Source organism: Macaca fascicularis, chromosome 1, assembly GCF_037993035.2.
Source record: "Macaca fascicularis isolate 582-1 chromosome 1, T2T-MFA8v1.1".
Lineage (NCBI taxonomy): Eukaryota > Metazoa > Chordata > Mammalia > Primates > Cercopithecidae > Macaca > Macaca fascicularis.
In genome coordinates, this window is record NC_088375.1 from 74,519,871 (window position 1) to 74,544,308 (window position 24,438).

Here is a 24,438-nt window from a genome sequence, read left to right on the forward strand (position 1 = left end):
TTTCTGCATGTGTTTTGAGTTTATAGAGTATATGCTCCCTCGCATGCCTTCTCTGCACCTAAACAGAGCCATTTACATAGCCCATTGAACACTGTTTAGTAAACAAGGCGGGTACAAGTCCAGAGTGGCTTCTATCTTCCAGTCCTGCCGTCTTTTTTAAAAACAAGGCAGGGGTTCTGTTTTTAGTACACACTTCGGTTCAGTGTTAATCCTGTTTTATGTTGTTCACACCTGCTGCTGACTAGCAGCCTGCTGATGGGCTGGGGCTCATGCTGCTTGGAGAAATCCCACTAAAACTAACGAAGAAGCTGGACAAAAGCTACTGTACAGAGCTGGAAACAAAGCCTGCCCAGGGTCCAGAAGACAAGAGAAGCAAACCCCACAAAATCTTTCCTGTCATTTGCAAATAAGGCTCCAATATCCCAAGTTTGCCATTAAACAAAAAAAGGCAACCAATTGCTTTTTTTGAAAAGTCTGACTGCCATTGGGTTATTTATATTCCTGAGCTTTTTATGTCTTTCGGTAAAACTGATGCAAATACAGTTTTAAAAAATGCTGTTGTAATCAGGTGTACATGTGAGTCACTACTTTGAGTCCTTAACAAAAGAATCTGTACTTAAACATAATCATTCATTTAAAATACTCTATGGTTAACCTTTCTACTCATAGAATTTTGCATCCAAAGTGAACAGAGAATAAATATATTCTGCCATCAGTGTCCATGGTGTGGCCAGGACAGTGACTCGTGTACTAAGACTGCTCTCCTCCCACCGCCCCCACCCCGCTGCACTGCATGCGCCTAATAGCAAACATCAAAAGGAATGATTTCTTTTTTGATCTTAGTACCAGCGATAAATCAAATTCAGTGCCACAGACAGGGGGGAAATGCACTACTAAGGAAAACTCCAAGGCTGACAGTGGGACCAGGCAGAGGCATTCGCTCAATCAAGTTTCAGTAAACGATGCCCACTCTTCTCGTTGAAACAAGATGTAAGCTGTCGTGCATTTACCCAGAATGCGAAAAACGTGCTGAGTCCTGACGTGACCCTAAGTTAAGAAGCACTTTGTACTGACATTTCCAGCAGTGGCATCAGAGCCCCTCCCTCCTACCTATCGACCGACCGAGCCAATTTCCTTCCTATCTGGGAGCCAGGTTCTGCCCGCAGGTGGGCCAAGAAAGCTCCTATTGGCCAGTGCAGGATAGTTCCAATAGGAGCTGCACATCTCGGGGATCAAATGGTGGCTCTGGGGTCATTTTATTACATCTCCTGAAGCACCTTTCCTGACTGCAATAGCCAATAAAGCATCCTGGGCTCCACTGCCAACTCAGGAAGTTCTGCAGCTGCCCGCTCCACAGTGGTGCACAGATTTCATGGAGCACAGTTTTAATGCTTCCCTGGGGGAAGCACAAAAAGCACTAACTAGCATATTAAGGTTCTCTTAACGAATGAATGTGAGGATGAAATATTTGAGGTGTTGGTATCTTTGCCTCAATTTGTTTTGAAACTATTTACCCTTAGCAATGTGCTCTTTCTAGGGGGTTACTACTGTTTTCTAATAGGAGGTTTCTCTGGCGTTTGTGACATGGTCTTCCTCAGCAGATGCAAATTTTACATGGATTCTCAAAAGCAGCAAAGCAACCACAGAAGACATAGCAGATAAATGCACACTTTTTCAGTGTGTACAATACTTTATACTTGGCAGCTATTTAATGATGCTAGAGAAAAAAAAGTTGCTAAAAATGATATTATAAGATATTTGGTATAATTTTATATAGAATTCATCTGTCTCCCATCTTCTGTGACAGCCCATCAGAAAAATAATAAAAAAGTTGTTGCTTTCAATTTGATTATGGAATATGAACGGTAGAGAAATAAATTTAATTATTGTGTTGAATCATGTGAAATTACTGATACTTGACCATTGTTTGACCTACAAAAATGGCAACTTCACATGCTTCAGCCTAATATAATTAGAATCCCATTACCTTACTTTCATTCAAAAAAGTCTGATGTTTTATCAAGGAATTTTATGATTTCAAACTTGACCTTCCTATTGCTTTTTCCCTCAGAAAGCCACATCAATTTTTTTTAAAAAAATTAATATGAAAATGAGAGAACTTATCCAAGTCTATTTTAAGACTGGAACCTATGAAGGGCTTGGGTACACAGGCCCTAGTGGTAAACATTTCATGTGAAATGAAGTTTTTTGCATGTAAGAACATTTACATATTCAATGGAGTGTTTACTATATCCTCCCCTTTTGGTGAAGCCACTTAGCAATGCTATGTAACAGAACAGCAAATGCTTCATTCCAAGTGCCAAGACTGCACGATAATGGAATATGATAGAAAAATCTTATCCTTGAGGTCCTTAACTAAAGGATTTGAGACATGAATTTTTTTTTTCCAGCGTCTTTGTAAGTTTAGTCAGGACAAAAAGATTTCAGTGTATCAGCAGTAGTGGCGGTTTTCAGATCAAATGATATTTAGTGTTTTGCATGTAGTATTGGCGACATGATGAATACCCTCGGATAAGAAGGAAAAAAATATAAGCAGCTGTGCGCTTGATCAAGGTGCGCTACCTGCTGCTGCCTCCCAGCACTGCTGCTAAGCTTGCTCACTTCTGAAGAAAGTGAAGACCACCTTATTTTGATTATAGTGCTTTCCTCGGGCAGGAATTTTTATTTCCATTTGAATCTTAAACCATTACATTTCCAGTGATGCATTTTTATGTTTACAATTGACATCTTCATAAAAGAATGAAACCTTTGAGCAACAGCTCAAAAGCATGAAGGTTGCCTGCAGTAAGTACTTACATTATTTTACACCTAAATGGAGCCCAGTTGTTTTTAGTTAAAATTTAATAAACCTTAAACTGATGACCTTTCTTCCACAGAAAGGTCCCGAGTTGCAAAAACGAACTTTCCAATGAAATATATTTTAAGGAACTAGTGCTGAACAAAGGGCTATTTAAAGCTGAATGCTTTGTCAATTTATCAGCTTGTGAACATTCTGTTCCTGAACTCCCCACTGCTGCTGAATGTATAGAACGGTGGTGCCTTGCTTAATCGAATACTATTGATTCGAGTGTGTCACAGTGATCTCATTGAGAGTAATCAATAGTAATCCAAAATCAATCAATCTGCTCTTGCACTATCATTTATCAAATCTGAATATGCCAAATTATTTGTAGGCGTCAAATTACAAAGAAGAGAAAATGGCAGAACTGGGATAGTTAATGGTTTATATTGAAGAAAAAACCAATATCTCTTTTTTCAAGAGGAGGTGCTTTAAGATGGACTATTACTTAGACAAATACATTTATCTTCTCATTAAAGAATCCTAACTTTATAATTAATCTCATTCCTTTCTTGAAAAGAAAAAAAAAAAAAAAAAAAGATTTCTCCTGTAGGAGTTTGCTCGTTCAGCACAACTCACAGATGCCCTAACTTATTTAACCAGAGCAGACTAGCATTTTACAAGTCTGATCAGCTAAGTTTCAAATACCTGTAACCCATCTGCTGGAAAAAACAGGGGAGACTGGATTGACATAGGGCATAACTGCATCTTCTAACATCAGAAATGATGTTTAATAGAATTTGAGTGGAGAAAGGAGTACTTAATTTCTCCAGAGAACGTACAGCAGAGATGCACCTGCTTATCAAAGAAGCTGCTGTTGATGCTGAAGTTTCTTTTATCAACATATTCACCTGTAATTCCGTCAAGGTAATAAATCCCTCTATTCATTACAGCACACTCAAAAGCACCCCTCCTATTTAACTTGAATGAAAAAAGGCACAGAGTGTCTAAAACATTTACTTTTGCTAATGTAAAAGTGTTGGCATTTTACTTCATTCCCGATAAGCTGGTGCCAGTAGAAGTGATTATTCTTTTCTTATTCAAAGCCTATCAGCATTTCGAAAAGCTTTCTCAATCTTATCAGGTGTATGAACAGCACAGTTAACTGAAAGCAGTTTGTACTGCTCCTCTCTCTTTCTGCCAAGCTATCTGATAAACCCCCAACTAACTAACTGTATTTACACACAATCAAACATAAGTTGTATCTTCTATGCACTATAGCCAGATTCGAGTTTACCATAGGTTTTTCTGCTGTGACATTAACTTAACAAAAATGTCAGCCTCTAGTATCCCAAACTGACAACAATCAAGAAAACACTATAAAAGCACTCAACTAGAATGCACAACAAACAGAAACAAAAAGAAAAACAAATATAAAAAGTTGAAGGCAATCTCTTTGGAATTCAGAGGGAAAATGAACTGTACACTGTATGCAAATATGGGTGAATATCATGCACTTACCTTTTACCAAAGTAAATGACCCTTTAATAAAACAGATGAATAGAAACAGAAATTGTGAGAAAATACTGCTGGGATAGAGGAAGGGAAGGTGTTTAGGAAAGTGTTTTAGAACTGAGCAGGCATTCCCCCCACACTTCAGGTTATCTCAATGTGGCAGCAGAGAAGTTCTATAACGTAAGCAAAGGAAGACAATAGACAATATCACCGAACTTACCCCAGAAACTGAAGACAAGATAGAAAGCAAGGCTGTCACATATGGTGACCACATTCTCAGGATAGATTTTCCAATCATTAAAACCCTCATAAATGCTCTAGACATTAAAGTTTTGTTCACTATAAGAAAATAAAGAAATAAAAAAATACAATTTGAGTTTTTAACCTCTTATTATTTGTCTTATTCTTCAGACTTAACCAACTGAATAGTTCAATATAAAGGCATGAAAAAAGAATCATCATTCACATTAAAGTAAATAGATGATCTGTTCTCCATTTCTATCTATTAATAAATGCTTAAACTAGTTCATGGCTCATATGAATTGAAAGACACACCTAATCATTTATGGATAGTACTTTGGAGCATGAAAGATATAACAATGACATTTCTAGAACATAAGAGAAATCAGAAATCTACTTGAATGACTGAGTAACAACAAAATCCTGACCCTAGGAAAGAATCTCTGCCTGAGCTTCTGTGCATACATTGTCCATTTGTTCCTCACCTCCCTTTGCTGAATGACTAAGAGAGAACAGAAAAAGGCGGCCACATGCTCCCACCTGAGCCCAACTCCTGATGCTGTCTAGACTCCAAGAACAGAATGAGCCTTCCTTTAGATGTGTAGAGCAATAAGATGAATTAGCCAAGTGTGTAGTTCAGTACAATTCAGCTGATGGTTGCTTTTCCATCTGTGACACTATGATCCCATGACTGATGAGGCAGGTCTCATTCAAGTCTATGGATAAAAGGGATGCTTCCGTCATTTCATAGGACCCAGCACCAACTGTATACAGTCACTTTGTCATAGGAAAAAGACATGGTTCTCACCAACCATATCCATCTTTCCCTTTCTTTGGTCATGAACGGTTGGTTACGGGTATGATATTCCTCCTCAAAATATCTGATCTGTTTTAATGAATTAATGGCTGAAAAGAAATTAAAAATTGTCAGAATATTCTTTTATTTATTGAAAAATGAGTACAATTTAACATGCCTATCTTACATTTTTGGAGAAGTTGATGTACTAGGATACTTTAGAATTATGGAGGGCAAAGGGCAATCAATTGAACAACCTCACAGTTTATTATTTTTTTCTCTTTAATGAATACCTCAGTCTATAATTTTTTATATGACCTGCTATTTTGGTTAATGTTGGATGCAGTTCTGGATATATGATTAATATGCAGTTACTATTATTTTCAAAGCAACGTAAGTTCTTATAAATATTGTTACATAATAACTGCCTTGAAAAGTATCATTTTAAGACGTTTTAACTCACATTGTGAGTATGAAAAAAATATATATTTCTTTAACGAGTCCTTTGTTCAAATTCTCAAAAGCCATGAAAAATGAGTAACATCTTTCTAGAGTAGATGAAAAAGGAATTATCATTTACAAAGATATTGTTCTGATCATGGGAAAAAAAAGAATTTACTGTGCTTCTGCCTATTTTCTGTGCATAAGTTCTTAATTTACGTTTTAATTTTCTCTTTTTTTTTGCATATTGAATATGCCATACAAAATGAAAGCGTAAGTTTTTTTTCTTTTCCAGAAAATGTATGCAAAGTGCAACAAAAAGAGGTGTTCCCTGATAAAGGTGGATTGTCCATGTTCCTTTGGATTCTCCCCTTCTTTAAGTTTTTATTTACTTCACAAATAAGAGCAACTGAGGTTCACTACTTCAGAGACTTTTGTCTTTCTAATCCTATTTTACTTTCAGGGTAGTAGAAAAATTTCGACAAGCCTAAGTTATTCTCTTTTTTTTTTTCTTGGAAACTTATTGTTATCTATGCTATCTGTATTCCTACAGTTCATTTTTAAAGATAAGTAAGCAAGCAAGTTGTTTTTTCATTACATTTATACTAGCCATCAATCTGATATGAGAATTTACTGGTAGGTTCCCTTTTATTTAGTACCATCTTAGCCAACTGTTTGCAGGGAAGGTGTATAATGAAACAAAGTTAAATTGACACGTCTGTGATATGCCTGACAGTCCTCAGTATGCCCAATATTAATTTGTTTTCTTTGGCTAGGTAAGTCTTGCCAAAGCATATTACACATAATGTGTACTTCCAACCAAAATGATGAAAAGTATATATGAAATTTTGTTTCACTCAAAGAAAAATGAGAAGTCACAGAGGAATATATATGACAAAGATTATTTTTTATAATTAAAATATAAATGTACTTTTCAGTTCTTTTAGAATTTAATCTAATCTGAAATAGGTTCCCTGTAAGTTTTGGCAATTTAATAAGTATTTAAAAATTTTAAATGCCAAAACCAAGTGTTTTCCTTTTCTATATTGTGTGAAAGAACTGCATATAGTCATAGGTTGTATTTCTAATTGTTAGTGTTGTGTGTTTTATAGCTACATTGAAATGTACATAAAGATCTATGCCAGTATACTGAAATGGACTTTAATTGACCAGAAATAAGCCACTTTCTTTAAAACTGTGCCTTTTCTTTCATTGTTTTGCCTTAGTAAGTTACCTTCCAAGTATACGTGCATTGTCATAAATTAAAATGACATATCATTTGAAGAAATCAAAACATCAAAAGCAAGTTTCCCTCAAACATTTAAAAAATATTTTTAAACATTATAAGAGGAAATTTGTGTATATACACACATATATACAACACTAACTAAATCTAAACTCTCTCAATTCAATAGTTTTGGATAATTGGTTAGAAGATACATTTGGAAAACCCTGTATAATTGATTAGAAAACACATTTGGAAAATACTGAGAAATATTGTCCAAATCATAGAACAAGAAACATGTTTCACTTCTGGAAAGAAAAAGTAGAGTGGAGAGATGTGTGTGCTAAAACTCTGAATGGAAATTATTTTATTAGCTAAGGTTTCCTAGACCTTACAAAGTACAAGTCTAAAAATGAACTTGAAACAAGAATAAAAGGCCAGGTAAATCATGCAAAAGTCTGTCATTTCCTACCCTCAGATAATAAAGGAGTTAACTTTGATCTGATAGACTGGCATAAAGAAGCGGTTAGCAGAATTTTTTTAAAAACATAATAGCAGTAAATTTGTTAAAATGTTATGGAAATAAATAAAGGTAGGCAATGAATCTAGGAATTTTAAACAGAATATGAATTAGAACAAGAATTAGAATAGAAAGAGCAATTGCATAAGTGGTTTCTCTCAACACTCATTTACTAAGTAAATTCACAGACTTCTAAACTTACCTCTTAGAATAAAATTAAATAATTCTGAAATCTATAATGTACTTTATAGAAATATAATACTTATTACTTTTATATATTTGCTTTTAGAAAAAGAGCAAATGACATGTTTATGTAGTGCAGATAAATGAAATTCATATTTTGCATTTGTTTGAAAGCTATCATGCTTTACATTAAGATGTATTTGTCAGGTCCAATTGTGTAAGAAAAGAATGTAGCCAAGAGCTAATTCAAAATTGTTTCTTGGATATGGGCCCAAACCATTAAATTATACATTTAATATCAGTAGTTTCTTTCCTATTTTACAAATTATTTATGATTTCTAGATACTGAATACATGAATAACAATAACGTGAAAATTCTAAAATCAGACACAAACTGACTTACTAGGTTACCTGTTAACTGTCTAATACACACTAGTTAAATAAACTCAGTTTAAAATCAGATCTGTAAATAACTGAAATACCAATTCCAGGTTAAAATCATGCCTGACAAATTTAACTGGCAACTAACTGATTAGAATAATGCTTGAGATCTATTTTATTATATAAATGCACATGAATACTTTTAGCAGCATATGTATAATCTACACAGATTACCTCTTCCCATATACATGCATATTTCACATGCATACTATACATGCACACAAAGATACTCCTGTGTATCCTATTGACTGCTTTGAGTTTAAAGGACCATGTGTGTATTTATTTATTCATAATATTATAGATCATGTATATCCACATATACATGGCTATCAAAAAAATCAATGACAAAACATACAAAAGGCAATGGAAAGATTGTCAAGCGGCAGAGATGCTTGGTGTCATCTTTGCACTATCAAATATACACATAAGTATGATTGGAGAAAGAGAGGCTAAATATTTCACTGTCAGAGAATGTAGAGAACTGCAATTCATTTCTATCTCTTGTGCTTTAGGACAATGACAATTTAATACAATGCCAGTGGATGTAAAAGAGATAAAAACTGAACAAACTGGGCCAGTATAATCAAAGATTTTTCTCCAGAGAGCTGGCTAGGGCCGGAGCTCATATGCACTTACAACAGATCAACATTGTATTGTTTCTCTCTTCCATGAATTTGCTGTGAAGCAAAATTCAGAGCAAAGCTTAAGTGCTGCAATGATTCTAAAGTTCTGTTGAGATCCCTCAGACCCTCTCCTCTTATTTCTAAAAGCTGGATAGGTGATGCTAAAAAGTTTATTTGATATTAATTGGTTTAATAGAAATCATTGCTATTAATTGTCATTTGTATGAAAAAGTATCTCTTGTCAGCATATAATTTATTTTATAAAATAATATAAAGCAAAACCTTCAGTGCTTAACATCACTTTACAAGTAAGACAAAGAAATATTTTGTTTAGTCATTGGGCTAAAACAAATGTTGAGGAATTTTTCGTAAGTGATACGCACTTGAGATTGGGCATTATGCCTACCTTCCAAAAGAACGGTTTCTTCTTTGTCTGTAATTCTTACAGGAGTGAGGTATTGTGAAAGTATTGTTAAATAGAATCATAGAGAAGTTAGCTGCCCTCTTTGATGAATAGCACCAGGTATCTAAAATTAATTGCAAAAGTATGGCCCGGCTAATGAGATGGTCCTTATCTTTTCTCAGCACAGGAAGCACAAGTATTTTTCTGCTGGCTCAATATTTTAGGCAAATGCCTAAAGTGTTATTAACTAAGTAAGAAAAAAACTGATTAAAATATCCCAAAGAAATAAATTATTATAAATTGTAAAATCTGAAAAATTTAGAGTTAAAACTGATTTCCTGCATTATTTTTAAACCTTCTTTTCTTTTCTTTTTTCACTTTAAAAAGAACAACAACAAAAAAATCTTTCCTCCTGCTTCTATTAGCATTTTTAAAAGCTGAATTAATTACTATTCTTTATAAAATGGCCAATATATATTATAGGTCAGATTAAATCAAAGAAATATATCAAAGGCTGTCAATTTAGGAAAAAAAAAAACAGAACAATGATACCTTATTTGGGGAAAACACTAGAAAAATGATCATCTATGCAAGAGAATTAATGGATATCCACAAGGGCTTTGCTAATAACATGGGTTAATTACCGCTGCAACACACTAGGCTCAGTAAATAAAGCAGCAGTGCCATAAACACATTAAGATGAGAAACCATCACTATAAGAAGAAATAGCCAACACCATCACCCTTATAGCTCTGCCCAGGAAATGGAAAGCTGTTTTTTAGTCCTTTCTATAAAAAAGGATTTTTAAACTTACCACCAAATGTGTATAGGGTAATACATAAATACCCTGACACAAAGGGCTAGTGGAAGATGGGGTACCCATCATTTATCCACCACTCCTATTCAACATATATTTCATTAACTCAGGAACACTTGTTTTTTTGTTGTTTACTTCAAGAAGAAAAATCATATGTTATATAATACTCGTCATCTGGCCACTTCAACTATATGTAGTTTGGAATATGTACAATGATTATTTAATTTTTAGGAAAATAGAATTAATCTGCTCACTTTAGTAATGTAATGGGCAAGGTTACAAGACTACAGCTCAAGAATGCTCACAACTAATTGCAGCTGGTTGTCACTTCAAGCAATTTAGAGAGAAATCATCTGAAAACCCCACCAACACCACATACCTTTAAGGCTGCAGGTGTTTTCAAGATTTGCAGGGAAAAAATAAAAAACAAACCATGAAGAAAAGTCATGTGGGCTCCAAGTCTAGAGTTTAAGTATTCTTACTCGAAAAAACAAAGTGTCTGTTCAGAGTTCTCAAATAACATCACATCTAAAGGGACTTGGCCAAGCTCTTATCATTCCCTAAAAAAAAAAGAGGCATCCCCTCTGATTTTGGCTTTTTGTTGTTGTTGTTACTGTTACTGCATAAATTTTTCCTTTCTGCCTGTTTTATCACTTATAATTTGACATTATGGAATTACTTTGGGATTGTTGTATTTTTTTAAATTGGTATAGATTTAAAAAAGGAGAGATGAGAAAAAGAAAAAACATGAAAACCCTGAAACAGAGAGTGAAGCATGCAAAATAAAACTTGTGTAGCTCCAAACACGAATCTTAAAACACAAAACTCAAATTTTCAATGTCTGGACCTCAGTGACCAGGCTGAAATTTACTAAACTGTTCCCTCCTCGCCTTGTCTGTTTTGGAGTGTTTCAGTTGCCTTTCCTTCTTCCAACAGCTGTGACAACTGTTAAAACAGTCAGTAAAATTAAGTCCGCTCTATAATCCTGTAGTCAATGTTACATTTTAATCAGAGGTTGAAAGGGATTCATGTGATGAGCACACTCATTTAGAATGATTAGACTGACACATATGTCAAAATGAGCAGATATATTATTTTCATCTATTTATGCTATCAGCTATTACTGCTATTAAATGTGAAACAAGCTTTCAAGTATTATGTTCTTTAATGTGCTGGCACATTTCCTAAAATAAAAAAATACATAGTTAGAGGTTAACATTTTAAGCTCTCTTAATGGTGGTCAATAAATTGTATGAATCTTTTTAACCACCTCCAAAGCAGAAACTGTCCAATATTTTCCTCTAAAACTGTGTAACTCTGGTTTCATTTCTGTGTATACACACACGTGATGGGGTTTAACCCAGTACAATTACTATGAATATTAATAGCATGTATAAATTCTGTGGTTTATTAATTGAGACAGAGAGGCAGATGCGTTGCTTAGCGTTAGATCTTTCTGTCTGTCCAGTGAACCACGTAACCATCAGAACTGCAGGCAGACAATAAATCTGTATTTTTTAAAGATGACTTTTAATTGAGCCCAAAAGAAAGCTAGTTTGAATCTTGCGCCAAAGCCAAAAGGACATGTGCCTTGATTTCATTTAAATGCATCTGCTTTAAGAGGCTTATCTAAACGAATTATTCAAATTAGCTATAAGAAGTTAAATTCAAGGAAACTACTTCAAAAAGAAGGCTCTGGGGGATTTTAAAAGTTTGTTTTCTTTATTTATTTACAAGACAAAGTTCAGAATCTGGGCGTGCTTAGATAAGACATTCTTCCTGACACGAGGACATCTTAAACTCTCCAATTCTACAGCCCGAAGTACACTAACCTTCAAACTACACTTGAATGGGCAGTCCTACCTTTGTTTATTTTTCATTTTTATTTTTACACATCTTAAAGTTGTTTCTTCCCTTGAGTGTTTCAAACTGATGCAAGCACAGCCTTATAATCTTTCAGTTCCTCCTAAATCCATCTCTTGGCTAATATTCCCTGTGTGAGCGTGGACGTGGGTGGATGTGCATGTGTGAGCGTGCATATACACACACACTCACACTCACGCTCAAACATACAGGAGCAGCCACTGAGACTGCAAGTCACTTTTCATCTCTTAATTACAAAGCAATGCAATATGCAGTCACTAAGGACAGCTAGTGGACATCTACCTATAATGCACTACCTCATCTTCTAGAGTTTGATATTTTCTTCACAATCTATAGAGAAAAATGTTTGCCAAGGGCACTCTTTTCAGAATTATAACAGTTGGTATTACTGTAATGTGAAAGCAAAGCAATATAACTGACTCAACAGAAAGGGAGATAAACCAGTGACAGCTCTGGTGATATACTAATATTTTATCTTAACAGTAGGTTGAAATTAAGTTTATGACCTACTCATTTACACAAAAATGCCTAATTTACTTCTCGTACCCCCTACGCACTCCCCTCCTTTAGTAATCTAAATATATATTTCCATGTGCATAAAGATATTCATAAATACTAATTAAACTGCATGTAAGAACGAAAGTACTTTTCTATATTTTCTGGACACAATAAATGAGACAAATCCACACTCTGAACAGAGTTTATTTAAGAGGAAAATTTTTAAGTCACTACTGTTTCTTCTTTAGTTTTTTTTCCCCCCCTTAAATATTTATAATGTGTGAAAATCTCATGTTACCTAATGGACTGATTTGTCAGTTAAGTGCTGACTTAACGCTAACCATGCAAATAACATTATTCTAGCTCAGAATTGCATAGGGCTAGTTTTTAAATTGTTCTCTGAAGGAGAATTAGTAAATGTGCAATTTTGCCTCTAACTCTGCGCGGTAAGAAATGACAAGGAGCTGAAAATATCTGTCAAACTGCAAATACATAAGAGGCACTCAATAGTATAAATCATTTTGAATATTGTATTTTAAAACATCTTTCCTTGGGAAAATGGGTCCTAGTAAAAGATGCATTTTAACAGTTCACTAAGCATTTGTGCCAAGTGCCTATTCTTAGCACCTGAATAAGAAGTGACTGTCACACAGCTGTTTTACTGACAGTCACTGAGCTTTGCCTCAAAGGTAACATTGTAGTCAGAGAACAATTCTCGACTTACTGAATTAGGAGATCACCCTCAACACAAAAGACACAGACAGACACAAACAAGCACTCGTGCACACAAAATACCCAGGGCATTACCTGAATCAGTGTGTAAAGATACAGTCTGTCCGCCCCCACCCCCGCACCCCCACGACGAGTTTAAAAAGGAAAGAAAAAAGGTACCTACTCTTCCTCGTAGTGCAGGGGAAAAGATTCAGGAAGGCAAAGTTCTACCGAATCCATGTGCGACCGGCAACCATTATTTGTGCACCCCAGCTATAAATCAAAGTTTCCTTGACAGAGCACAGTGCAATTAACACAAATGTTCTCCTAGTGACAAGCCTATAGGCACAGCCAGTTGGGACCAAAGCTCTCACACTCTCCTAATCAAGGACTTAAAGCCCCGATTGGAGCTTATTAATATGAAGTAGGGCTTTACATATGCAGTCCCACCGGCCCAGCCGCGCAGCCGATTGGGGGGCCTCTGCCCAATCAGGAGGGAGGCGACGGGAGGCTGCACGGAGCGAGAGGAGCCAGGCAGGTAGGCAGGGTGCAGAGAGCCGAAGGGGGCTGGAAACTGAGAGTGGGCAGAGAAAAAGGGAGCGGAGAAGGGAGCGGTTGAAACGCTCCCAATACACACTCTCGGGTTTGATTTTTTTTTTTTCCTCCCTTCTCTCTCTCTCTCTCTTTTTTTTTTCTTCTGGGAAGCTACAAAAGAAACATAACTAACTTAACTCTCTAAGCACTGGAGGGATTTGCCTTTGATTTCTAACCTAAGATCTCTTTTGCCTTGAAAAGGAGAACTCACGCAGACTCTCAGTTAATTTGGGAAAGGATTCTGCGGAAGGTAGAGAATTAAGTTTGTCCTGCCGTTGTCTGTGTTTTGATTACACCGGGGGCTGCTGTTTATTTGGTGCTGTACTTTCTCATGTATTCCTAATCATGTCTTTTCCTGTTTTCCTGATGTATGCTGGGCATTAAAAATAATAATAATAAAGACATTCTTCTAAATTGTTTGAGCATGTGAACTGGGATCGTCATCTCTGAGGTGGAATGCAGTTTTACACAACTACAGAAGAGGAAACAGTGACAATACAATTTGAGAGAATGCCTAAGTAAATTATATGTGTAAAGCTTTCTATACCTGCGACTGTCTCTTTACGTGTAGATACAACGCATAGCTTTTCAAAACAAAGGTAAACAACCGCAGGACAAATTGGCTTCTTCAGTTTTAGGGGTGGGGAGACTGAGGGTTGTGGGGGTAAATAGCGAATTAAATCTCTCTCAATGCATTTTGACAAAATAAAGAGAGCATTTTTTTTTTTTTTTTTTGTAGGGAGAGCATTACTAAACAGTGCACTAAAAGTATTCTTAATTATTTGTATATATTTCAGTACAAGCTTCCAAACTAGGAGGCATATAATTATATATATGATTTTACCCAAAACATCCTGCTTTCAAATAAAACACCGTGTACATATTTGTTTCTATACATAAGGCACCCTATATGCTTTAAAAAAATAAACCCAGAAACATTTTATAAACCATCACACAGTCTGGTCACTATAAGAACTAGTTTCAAACAGATAATAATTTACAAAACTAAGAATTCTCAATCAAAAGTGTTCAAAAAATAAATAAATAAAAGGAGGATATAAGAGGACAAGTGTGTTTTTTCCTCCTTTAATTGTGTATACCGTGTCTTTAATTTCCATATAACAAAGAGTTTGCTTAGGTCCTATTTTAATCTACAGGATTTTTTTATACTAGCAAATGTACATTGGAATAGATACCAGCTATTTATGGTGAAGAGATAACTGCTACCTTATGGAGAGTGAAAAACCCACAATTTTGATATAATTCAGCTCTACTGCTTATCAACCTTTTATGTCTTAAGTCCTACATGATAGAAATAGGATAATCTTTGAGATCAAAATAAATTAGTTCAGATATTCATCGTGTGTTAAATTCACTAAATTAGGACTCAACTCCCTCAACCCTCTCAAATTTTCTAGGTCTTAAAAAAAACAAAACACTAAAATAGAGCAGCCACATTAAAATTCAGAATATAAAAATGACAGACATGATTTGGTCCCCCCACAGAAGAAAGCAATTTCACTGCCTTGTATTTAGCTATATCTAAGATATAGGCCTGATTACTTTTATTTGTGTTCTAAATGCATACAAAGTTTCTAGATCAGAACTCACATAGCAAAAACGGTGCCTCAGAATACTGTATAAAAGCAGGTAGTAAAAGCTTAATTACCAGTAGCATTATGCTGTCTATATTGTTAAATGTGAACTCTGCAATTAAGATGTAAATTTGGTTGTGAGCAGTGAATTAAAAGAGCTTTGAGATGTAGAAGAAAATCCAAGCATTCTGCAGACACTGAGAGAGAAAAAAATTGTCTATTCAATCTCAAATAAGACATGTAATCATTTTACAATTAAAAAAATAAATAAAACAGGCATTTTGCAAAAGAAAGAAGATTTTTCTAAGATACACTCAAAGAAATATGGAAGCTAATACTGCATTACGAAGACAGAAAAACATCCTTTGATTCATATGGTTACTATCTTGATTTCTGAATAAACTAAAATTCTCAGGGTAATTAATAGATTCAATTGTACATACTTTAAAAAAGATATACCAAAAAAAAAAAAAAACAGAAACTTTCCTTCCTGGTTTGACTATGGATATTTCTGTAAAAAATATAAATTATTTAATGTACTCAATGCATCTGAATGTACTCAAAGAACGCACTCCGATTTTGCACCTGTGCAGAATCCTGTACTGTGTTCAGTTTCTTTGCATTATCATGCTGTGACAGAACCTGTTTATTACTCCTTTGAAATGGCTTTTTAAAGACAAGATTTGTAGTGTATTTACCAGTGGACCTCAAGTCACCAAATTTCGTACAAGTGATCTTTGATTTCCCATAATTTTCTTATTTCCCTTTGGGTACTTATTTGCCCTCATTATGATCCATTTGACTTCACTGGTGTATATTTTTAAAGATATTTAGACTCATACTTATGTGTAAGTCTTTTTGCTGTGCTCACAGAGATACATGTACAAACATACACAGTATCATCCCCACTGATTTTTCACTAACCATATTTCATCTACGCAAGGTGCAGTGTTCACTGAGCTCACTGCTTTCTGAGTGATCAGACATGTACCAGGTTTGTAGAGTTGGATGTTTTCCCCTTGGGATCAAAGTATCACCTGTACAATTCAAGGACCTAAAGACTATACTTACTGTCTTGAATCCAATTTAACCAATTTAAATTTTTTTTAAAAAAATCCTCTTCACTAAACTTGTGAGACAGCTTCCAGAACCTTTTACAAATACACAGCTCAGTCATCTCAAGAAACTTCCCTGGTCCCAGATTTTTCTCACCTTGAAGGAGAAAACAATGGATAATCATGGGAAATAAATGCACCATGAGTAATACTGAACTTAAACCTTCAAGAATCTCAATTACAAAAAATCTGGAAAAAAAACAAACAGATAAACAGCCTAGGATACACATATATTTCCAGTCTATACACTTCACAATCTTACCACAAGGAGTCTACCCAAATCAAGAAAAACTGAACCAAACAAAAGGATCTCTCACGATTGTTCTACAAAGAATATTAATAAATTAGTTAATATCAGTCTATTATGCATCAGACTCTTAGTGTATACATAGTTTCAATCTCTTCTTCCTGAAATAATGCAGTCATAAATATCCAAATAAATTCATTTTCAGTCCCAACTAATGTAGTCACCAAGCAGAGAATATACTTCATTTCTATTTCAAAGCACAGAATGAAAACAAGCAAAACTCAAGTGGAAACAACAGGAAGATTCCTATAGTCGTATGCACCAGACATTTTACTACATTTAAGTCAGAATCATTTCCTGCAACATTCTAACTAGGAATTCTTATGTTGCTAGAAGGTGATGAGAAATGCTTGCTGTTATTGCATATTAACAGCTATATTTAGCTCCTACCTTTCTTTTCTGAAAATTAACAGGACTAACCTGCTTTAAAATGTTCAAGTTTATCACTGTCATTTTTGAAGCAAGTTTTTTTTTTTATATTACGCATTCATCATTTGTTAAATATGTAAAACTAAACAAGGCATAACAAATTTAGATTTTCAAATTGCCTTGTAATCTTTCCTCAGGAGTATAAAATCTTTGAAAAGCTGTTTAACTTTTTGAACTATTTTCCCTGCTGTTTTAAATGTATCATATATAGTATAATATACCATCCTACAAAAAGCAAACCAAGACAATTACTAACTACTATCTTTAACTCCAAAAGAAAACCTTGGGAAAAGAACCTAAAATGACAAGCAAAGCACCAGGCTCCCTTGTACTCCTCATGAGCTGTGTGGCTATGGGCAGGTCACCTCACTTATCTGTCCCTCATTTCCTCATCTGAGAATTGGGATTTCCTTTGTGCTATAAACCTGCTTAAGAACACACCTTTCCCACTGAGAACATGCAGACTTCTTTCGAAGTCAGGATGACTACTTTACACTATATTACCACCAGCCCTCTATCAATTCATCATTCCTCATTTCCTGTTGCCTTTCATTTCTAGGGCACAGGCTTTGATATTTAAATTATTGTCTCGATTGGCAAGAAGCAATCATTTCTACTGAAAGTGATCGCTTCCACAGAAGCACTAATAAAAACCTTTCCTTTTGACAAACCTCTTGTCCTATAAATCCATCCCATTCCCAAATTATGGAGTCTATATATAAAAAAAGCCCATTCTCTGGGGAGCAACTATCTCACCTCCATAACACACTAAACTCTTTCCCACTGTGTTTCTGAAAGCTGAAGAGGGAGGGAAAAAGAATCAGAGAAAGACAGAAAAACTAATAGAGGCAATTCAGTTTCCGTTTAATTAATTCAGGATTATTTCATTTTCATTTTGTCAAACTAATAATACACATGGTGAAATGTCAGTAAAAATTAAATTATAAACTACAGTAGCTCCAATGGGAAAACTGACTTTAGTTAGGTTGTATTTCCATTATACTTGCCCTGGTAAGATACCAAATGCATTTCATAGTATCCTACAAGCTTTCTATAATCTGCATAGCATGTATTTACAGAGCAATAGTTAACGTTTTGAGATTATACATTAATAAACGAGTTGCAGTTATATTCCTTCCTGAATGTTAAGCACCATGAGCTAAATGCAGAAAACATTCAAGGTCAATGTCCCGTTTTAGACCTTTTCAGGCAGCTGTAATATTATGATAATCAAGCTTAAAATATTCCTATAGAAAGAGTAAATTAGCCTTTTCACTTGAAAGATGATTATGATAAACAATAAACCTAAGAGAGGACAAAATCCCTATTTTTAAAAGCCATAAATTGTTGACTCAATCATGTGTGTGATAGTGTTGTCCAAAATAAAGGGTAGCTTAACTCTGAGAGGAAGGTGGAGGGAGTAGTAGAGAAGGAGGGGGAAGTGGAACACACATGACAGATTCCAGAATAAGCAATCCATGCTTTGATACCAGTAAAATGATCAAATTACCCATCCTAACCACCCCATTCAACACATAATATATTTGAGTCTAAAATATATATATCATAAAACATCAAAAAAAGCACAATGTATTTTTTTCCTGACATATATGGATATTCAATACAAGTTTAAAAACTCGCTTTTCCTGTGGCTTGTGTTAATCCTTTTGTCCGAATTTTCAAAGGACTAGTGAAAAAAAAAAATAAGATATTAACATCTGGTATCCATATAAACAGGTTTAAAGAGTTATCCTTTTTTTTTTTTTTTTTTTTTTTTTTTTGATGTTTGAACTCTCTGACACACTTCTAAGATTACTTTTTATAGATGACTATGTTTGGTAACAGTCTCCTTCCCCCAATCAAGGCAAATTAATTAGAGGTGTGTGTTTGTCATACCTGGAAGAAGGTTTTAGAGTAAGGGATTACAGGTCCTTCTGGAACATGCCTTGGGTTCAGATTCCAATTATGAGGGGTGAGGCTTTGGACTGGAGTCAGCTTCACCCATCTTAGTCTCAGTTTCCTCAGCTACTAAATGGGAATAACAATAACAATCTTGTAGAATTATTATGGGGATTAAGCAGGTTAAACCAATTTAGCACAATATCTGGCCCCAGATTGGGGACCATATGATCCAGTGGGCTGAGGAAGTTTTGGCTTGTACCAGTTGTCCTAACGTAACAATTTGCAGTAGCACCTTCTTACACCCTCCATAGTGTCCCCGTTTGGAGAATGCATTTTATTGTCATCCTACATTTAGTGAGCCTTCCATAAATATTAGTTATATTATTTTTAAATCTTTAAAAATTATTTTACAAACTTTTAAAACTGAACAGAGAGATGCAAGAGAAAGGCATTGTAATTCATTTGGCCTCCATCTCTGACTAGGAGTGGAAGATACTGGATACAGAAAAGAAAGTGAAGTGCAAGTTCGTTACATTATGAATTGCTTGCCATACTGGCACATATACATTGGCTGCATGTAACAAAAGGGAAAACTAAAAGATGTCCCCTTAAAGTTACCATGATGTTTTCTGCATGGGGATGAGGAAGACAGACTTGGGAAAGTTAACTGATTCTGCTGACTCTCCAGAGAATTCAATTGTACATTGTTTACCAGAAAGAAGGGGAGAAATTGCTCACAGTCCATTTCTCTTCCTTTAAGACACTTCTTACACATCCCTCTACTCTAGCAGTTCAGTCAATAATGCTGTTGATTTTATTACTATCCCAAGTACAAACTCATTCACCTAGGAGCTCTTTTGATCAGATATCCCAAGAACTCAATTTCTTCACAAGGCTTTGCTCTTGTTACATTGAATGGCCACTAATCTATGGCAGCACATAAAGTCTGGGCAACGGGGAATTACAGGCTGGGAAAGACCATAGGGATTATGAGTCCAGCTTGGTTACTTTACAAGTAAAGAAAATGAGGCTCAGGATGGTTAAGAGCCTTAACCCAGGTTACATACCTAGGTAGTAGGAAAGCTCCTATTAGAAAAGATTACATTTCTCCCCTTTCCAGTACTTCGTTAGCAACAAGCTACCAATGTTAATGTCACAATTGTTCACAATATACTAGCGCATAGACTTCTGACGGAGATTTGACCCCTCTGAGGACAAAGGTCCAGTAAAAGCCAAGGGACATCTGAACCCAAGAGATAAATATCCAAGTGTAAACCACATGGTCCTCTACTTTCTCCAAAAGTTTAGAAAGGTTAAAAAAAAAAAAGTTCATATTTAAAAAGAAATGGGAATGTATTAGTAGAAATAAATTCTGTCTTCTCTTCAGCTAATTATTGTCCTGTTAGAAGCATATTTTAGCTATTGTTTCTTTCAAGGATTCAGTTTTGTTAAACAGCCACACCTTTCCTTACTCTGAACTCTATCTGACTGTAATCTGTGAGCTGGGCTGGGTCTGACAGTGTCCCCAGGGCCAGTAATGGAACTCAAGAAATATTCCTGTCAATGTTATAGGAACACAATGAATACGTCTTGGATAAGTGAATGAATGAATGAACTAATGACCAAGGCTATTACTCAGTTAATTATTAAATTTAAGAGAGGCTGCCAAATTTAATGAGATAATTTAAGCCGGGTAACTAGAGTAATACAGGAAAAATTTAAGAGATAACATGATTGGAAAAAAATAGGCAAATGGTGAAGCAGAAAGTTGGTAGAAAAACATAAAAAGAGGAAAAAAGAATTGAGGGCAAGGCCTGCGCCATGCTATACTAAGGCGCACCAGCACTTCATCATCATTTATTCTTCTGATAGCTAAGAAGGAGCAATGTAGAATGATTGCTGTCTTCCTCTACTTTCTAATTTTCCATGTTTTGTAAATATTCATACTGACTATTGGATAATGAAAACAATTATTATTAAAACAAAAGCAAACAAACAAAGCTGCCGTATCAGTACCTAAAACTGTGACCCTTCCCAGGGTAACATGGAAACATTTTCTCATTTAATCTGACAGCAAATGCTTTTAAAAATCGTGATCCCATGTCCTGAAACTAAAATTTTTCAAGTGTTCAAAAATGATTCTTGTATGTAACATAAAAATTTCTATATTAAGGATTCTAAGTACTTTTCATTATCTAAAGATTTCTTTGGTTAAATGTTGACAAGGATCCCATGAAGAATGGTCACGGAGTTCCTGTTTCTATAAGATGTTTGACTGGAGCAGAGTGAACACTGAATACTTTCAGTGGGAAGGTGGATTTTTCCTCTTATGGGGGGAGGAGGAAGGGAATTAATCAGCAGAATAAGGTAAAGGTCTTACCTTTAGGCCGCTCTTTACCTCTCTTTACTCCCTGCAGTTTTTAAACAAGACCTGTACGTTTTGCTTGATGATTTCATTGAAAGAGCAAGACCCTGATGAGAACATATCACATTCTAGAGAGCCAACCGTTATTTCTAGAAAACCACATTTTGGATGCAAAAAAGAGTGAGATTCCCTGGTTCAATTATTACACATACATATGCATGTATCTAAATGCAATATGTACCCCCAAAATATGTACAACTCTTACATATCAATTTTAAAAAGAGAGAGTAAGACAAAGAATTCCTTTTCCATTTCTGTGGTAGATTAAATTACAGGAATGGTGGCGGGGGAGGGGCATGAGGACTGTACTCAGGACACTGAAGTCCTGGGGTTCTTATCTCACCTACAGTTTGTAACTAAGTGCACAGATATTTGGATCACGAAGGTTTATCCAATCAAACTGTGTCACCGAAAAGCAAGAGTTCAGTTACCAGTTGAATTAGGAAACTAAATAAATCAAAGACCATTTTCGTTAGTGAGAACAGACATGGATTAATTCATCCTTCAATAAATTAGAACGTTAAACAAAGAAGTGAAATTTAACAGAGAAAGATTTTTAAAATTTTTATATTTTTAAAATATAGACAGAAAAGTTAGCTGTTTAGAACATTTAAAAATTCTAATTAAGAAGTGGAATATCCAATATTTTTGCTATAATTTAACATTAACAAAGAAATTTCACACGTGCTCCTTTTGTTCCTCATGACAACTCGCTGTAGCAGGTAGAAACTTTATTATTATTATATTATCATCCCATTTTACAGATGACACTGAGATTCAAAGGGTTTGTTGATTGTCCAACAGCACTCAGTTTTCATGCTGCAAAGTTAACATCTAGATTTATTGATTTTTTTTTTTTTTTTTTTTTTTGAGACGGAGATTTACTCTGTCACCCAGGCTGGAGTGCAGTGGTGTGATCTCAGCTCCCTGCAAATTCCGCCTCCCAGGTTCAAGTGATTCTCCTGCCTCAGCCTCCCAAGTAGCTGGGACTACAGGTGCCCACCACCCCACCCAGCTAACTTTTGTATTTATAGTAGAGACGGAATTTCACCATGTTGGCCAGGCTGGTCTCAAATACCTGACCTCAGGTGATCTGCCCTACTAGTGAAAATGTACAATACAAAAAGAAAACCACTGGGCTTGGTGGTGTGCACATGTAGTCCCAGCTACTCCAGAGGCTGAGGGAGGAGGATTGCTGGAGTCCAACAGTTCAAGGCATCAGTGATCAATGATCAATGGTCACACCTGTCTATGAATAGCCACTGAACTCCAGCCTGCAAACATAGTGGAACCCCACCTCTAAAATTTAAAAAAGGGTGGGGGAGGGGAGAATCCTGTGGTCTCAATAATTTCCCTTCTCTAGCAAGAATTTTACTCTGGTTAGGTACAGCTCCAAATTGACTGCTTTCCCTTTCTGAAGTTTCCCAGCCATACAACCACAGTAAAATTCGAGGATATCTGAGCTAAGGAACCAAGAGACTTAAAGAGGAGCAAAATCATTCCTCATTAAGACAGAAGCAACAACAATCCAAAAAATATAACTCAACTTTAAAACTACCATATTTGCTTAGAGTTTTTCAAAGATACCCTTGTTAATAAAATAGAACTATGATCAACCCATACAACATAACAGCTTTCAAACATTCGTGTTTTCTTCAGAATTATTCTGATTCATCTGTATAATCTTTCTAGCCTGCAGTATAAGGGCCTTTCTTTTTTTTTTTTTTTTTTTTTGTCATACTACCAGGTGCTTTGGGGCCTGGGCATGTTACTACTGCTGAGAAGATCTGGGGAGAAAACATGGCCACATTTTGCTTTCCATATTACCAAAGATGATTAAATAAGACAATATTAGCTATAATGGACTCTTTTTGTGGTGAGAGCTTTCTAGTACTGCCCATGTTCTCCCCCAACATTGACTTCATTGCCATCATTGAACAGTTAAACCTATTCAATTATTCAATCCTAGTCAATATTTTGAGATGTAAAGAAAGTAAATGTAAATATTTTGTTTATTTTTACCATACTTGATTCATGTGCTCTTACTGGAGGAGAAAGTTACATATTTATAAATAAACCATTGCAAAACAAAGGCGGGGGGTCCTTTTCTTGTAATTCTGGCTCTCATTTAGTCAGCTACAATATTTAGCAACACAATCCGCAGGGTAGATAAAACACTCTCAGGCCTGGCGCAGTGGCTCATGCCTGTAATCCCAGCACTTTGGGAGCCCAAGGGGGGCGGATCATCTGAAGTCAGGAGTTCGAGACCAGCTTGACAAACATAGTGAAACCCTGTCTCCACTAAAAATACAAAATTAGCCAGGTGTGGTGATGGGTGCCTGAAATCCCAGCTACTCGGGAGATTGAGGCAAGAGAATCGCCTGAACCAGGGAGGCAGAGGTTGGCGGAGATTGTGCCACTGCACTGCAGCCTGGGCAACAGAGCAACACAGCAAGACTCTGTCAAAAACAAAAAACAAAAACAAACAAAAAAACAAAAAAACACCCAGTCTCAAGTGTTCCCTTTGGGAAGCCTTCCTGAAAGGGCACCAGGCGGAATCAATGGCCTTCTCCTCTGTGTCCTATCATGCTTTGCACTCACTGGTCTAAGTGGTTTGTGTCAAGGTAGATTGTCCTTATGTGTCTCTGCCTTCCACTGAGTAAACTTCTTGATGGCCTTTAATCCTCTGCCCTGTGCCTAGCACTGAAATCTAGACATTTTAGACTCTCAACAAATATCTGCCAAATAAATTTCTGATTTTGGCAAAAATGTTCACACATTGATATGGTTTGGCTATTTTGTGTCCTCCAAATCTCATCTCGAAATATGACCTCCAGTGTTGGAGGTGGGCCTAGTGGGAGGTGTTTGGGTCATGAGGGCAGATCTGTAAGGAATGGCTTGGTGCTGTCCTCCCAGTGATGAGTGAGTTCTCACTCTGGTAGTTCACTAGAAAGCTGGGTGTTTAAAATTTTAA

General features: G+C 35.7%; 1 protein-coding gene across 47 annotated transcripts in view; it reads right to left on the bottom strand.

The window, feature by feature from the left end:
* Positions 1–24,438, bottom strand: part of ESRRG (estrogen related receptor gamma) — a 649,428-nt gene that overhangs the window by 210,472 nt on the left and 414,518 nt on the right. For 2 of the 47 annotated variants that reach the window (XM_074036546.1, XM_045368405.3), the window contains exons 1-2: positions 13,282–13,503; positions 4,536–4,654 (exon numbers count right to left, since the gene is read on the bottom strand). The exons of 38 other annotated variants lie outside the window; for them this stretch is intronic. Coding sequence is in view for 2 of the 9 variants with exons in the window: in XM_005540853.5 (XP_005540910.1) it covers positions 13,282–13,337 (56 nt within the window). In the remaining 7 variants the exon portion in view is untranslated. Of the gene's footprint in view, positions 1–4,535; positions 4,655–5,095; positions 5,272–13,277; positions 13,504–24,438 lie in introns of those variants that run through there. 7 more of the 47 variants (XM_065541836.2, XM_045368367.3, XM_005540853.5 and 4 more) reach the window with 4 other exon arrangements.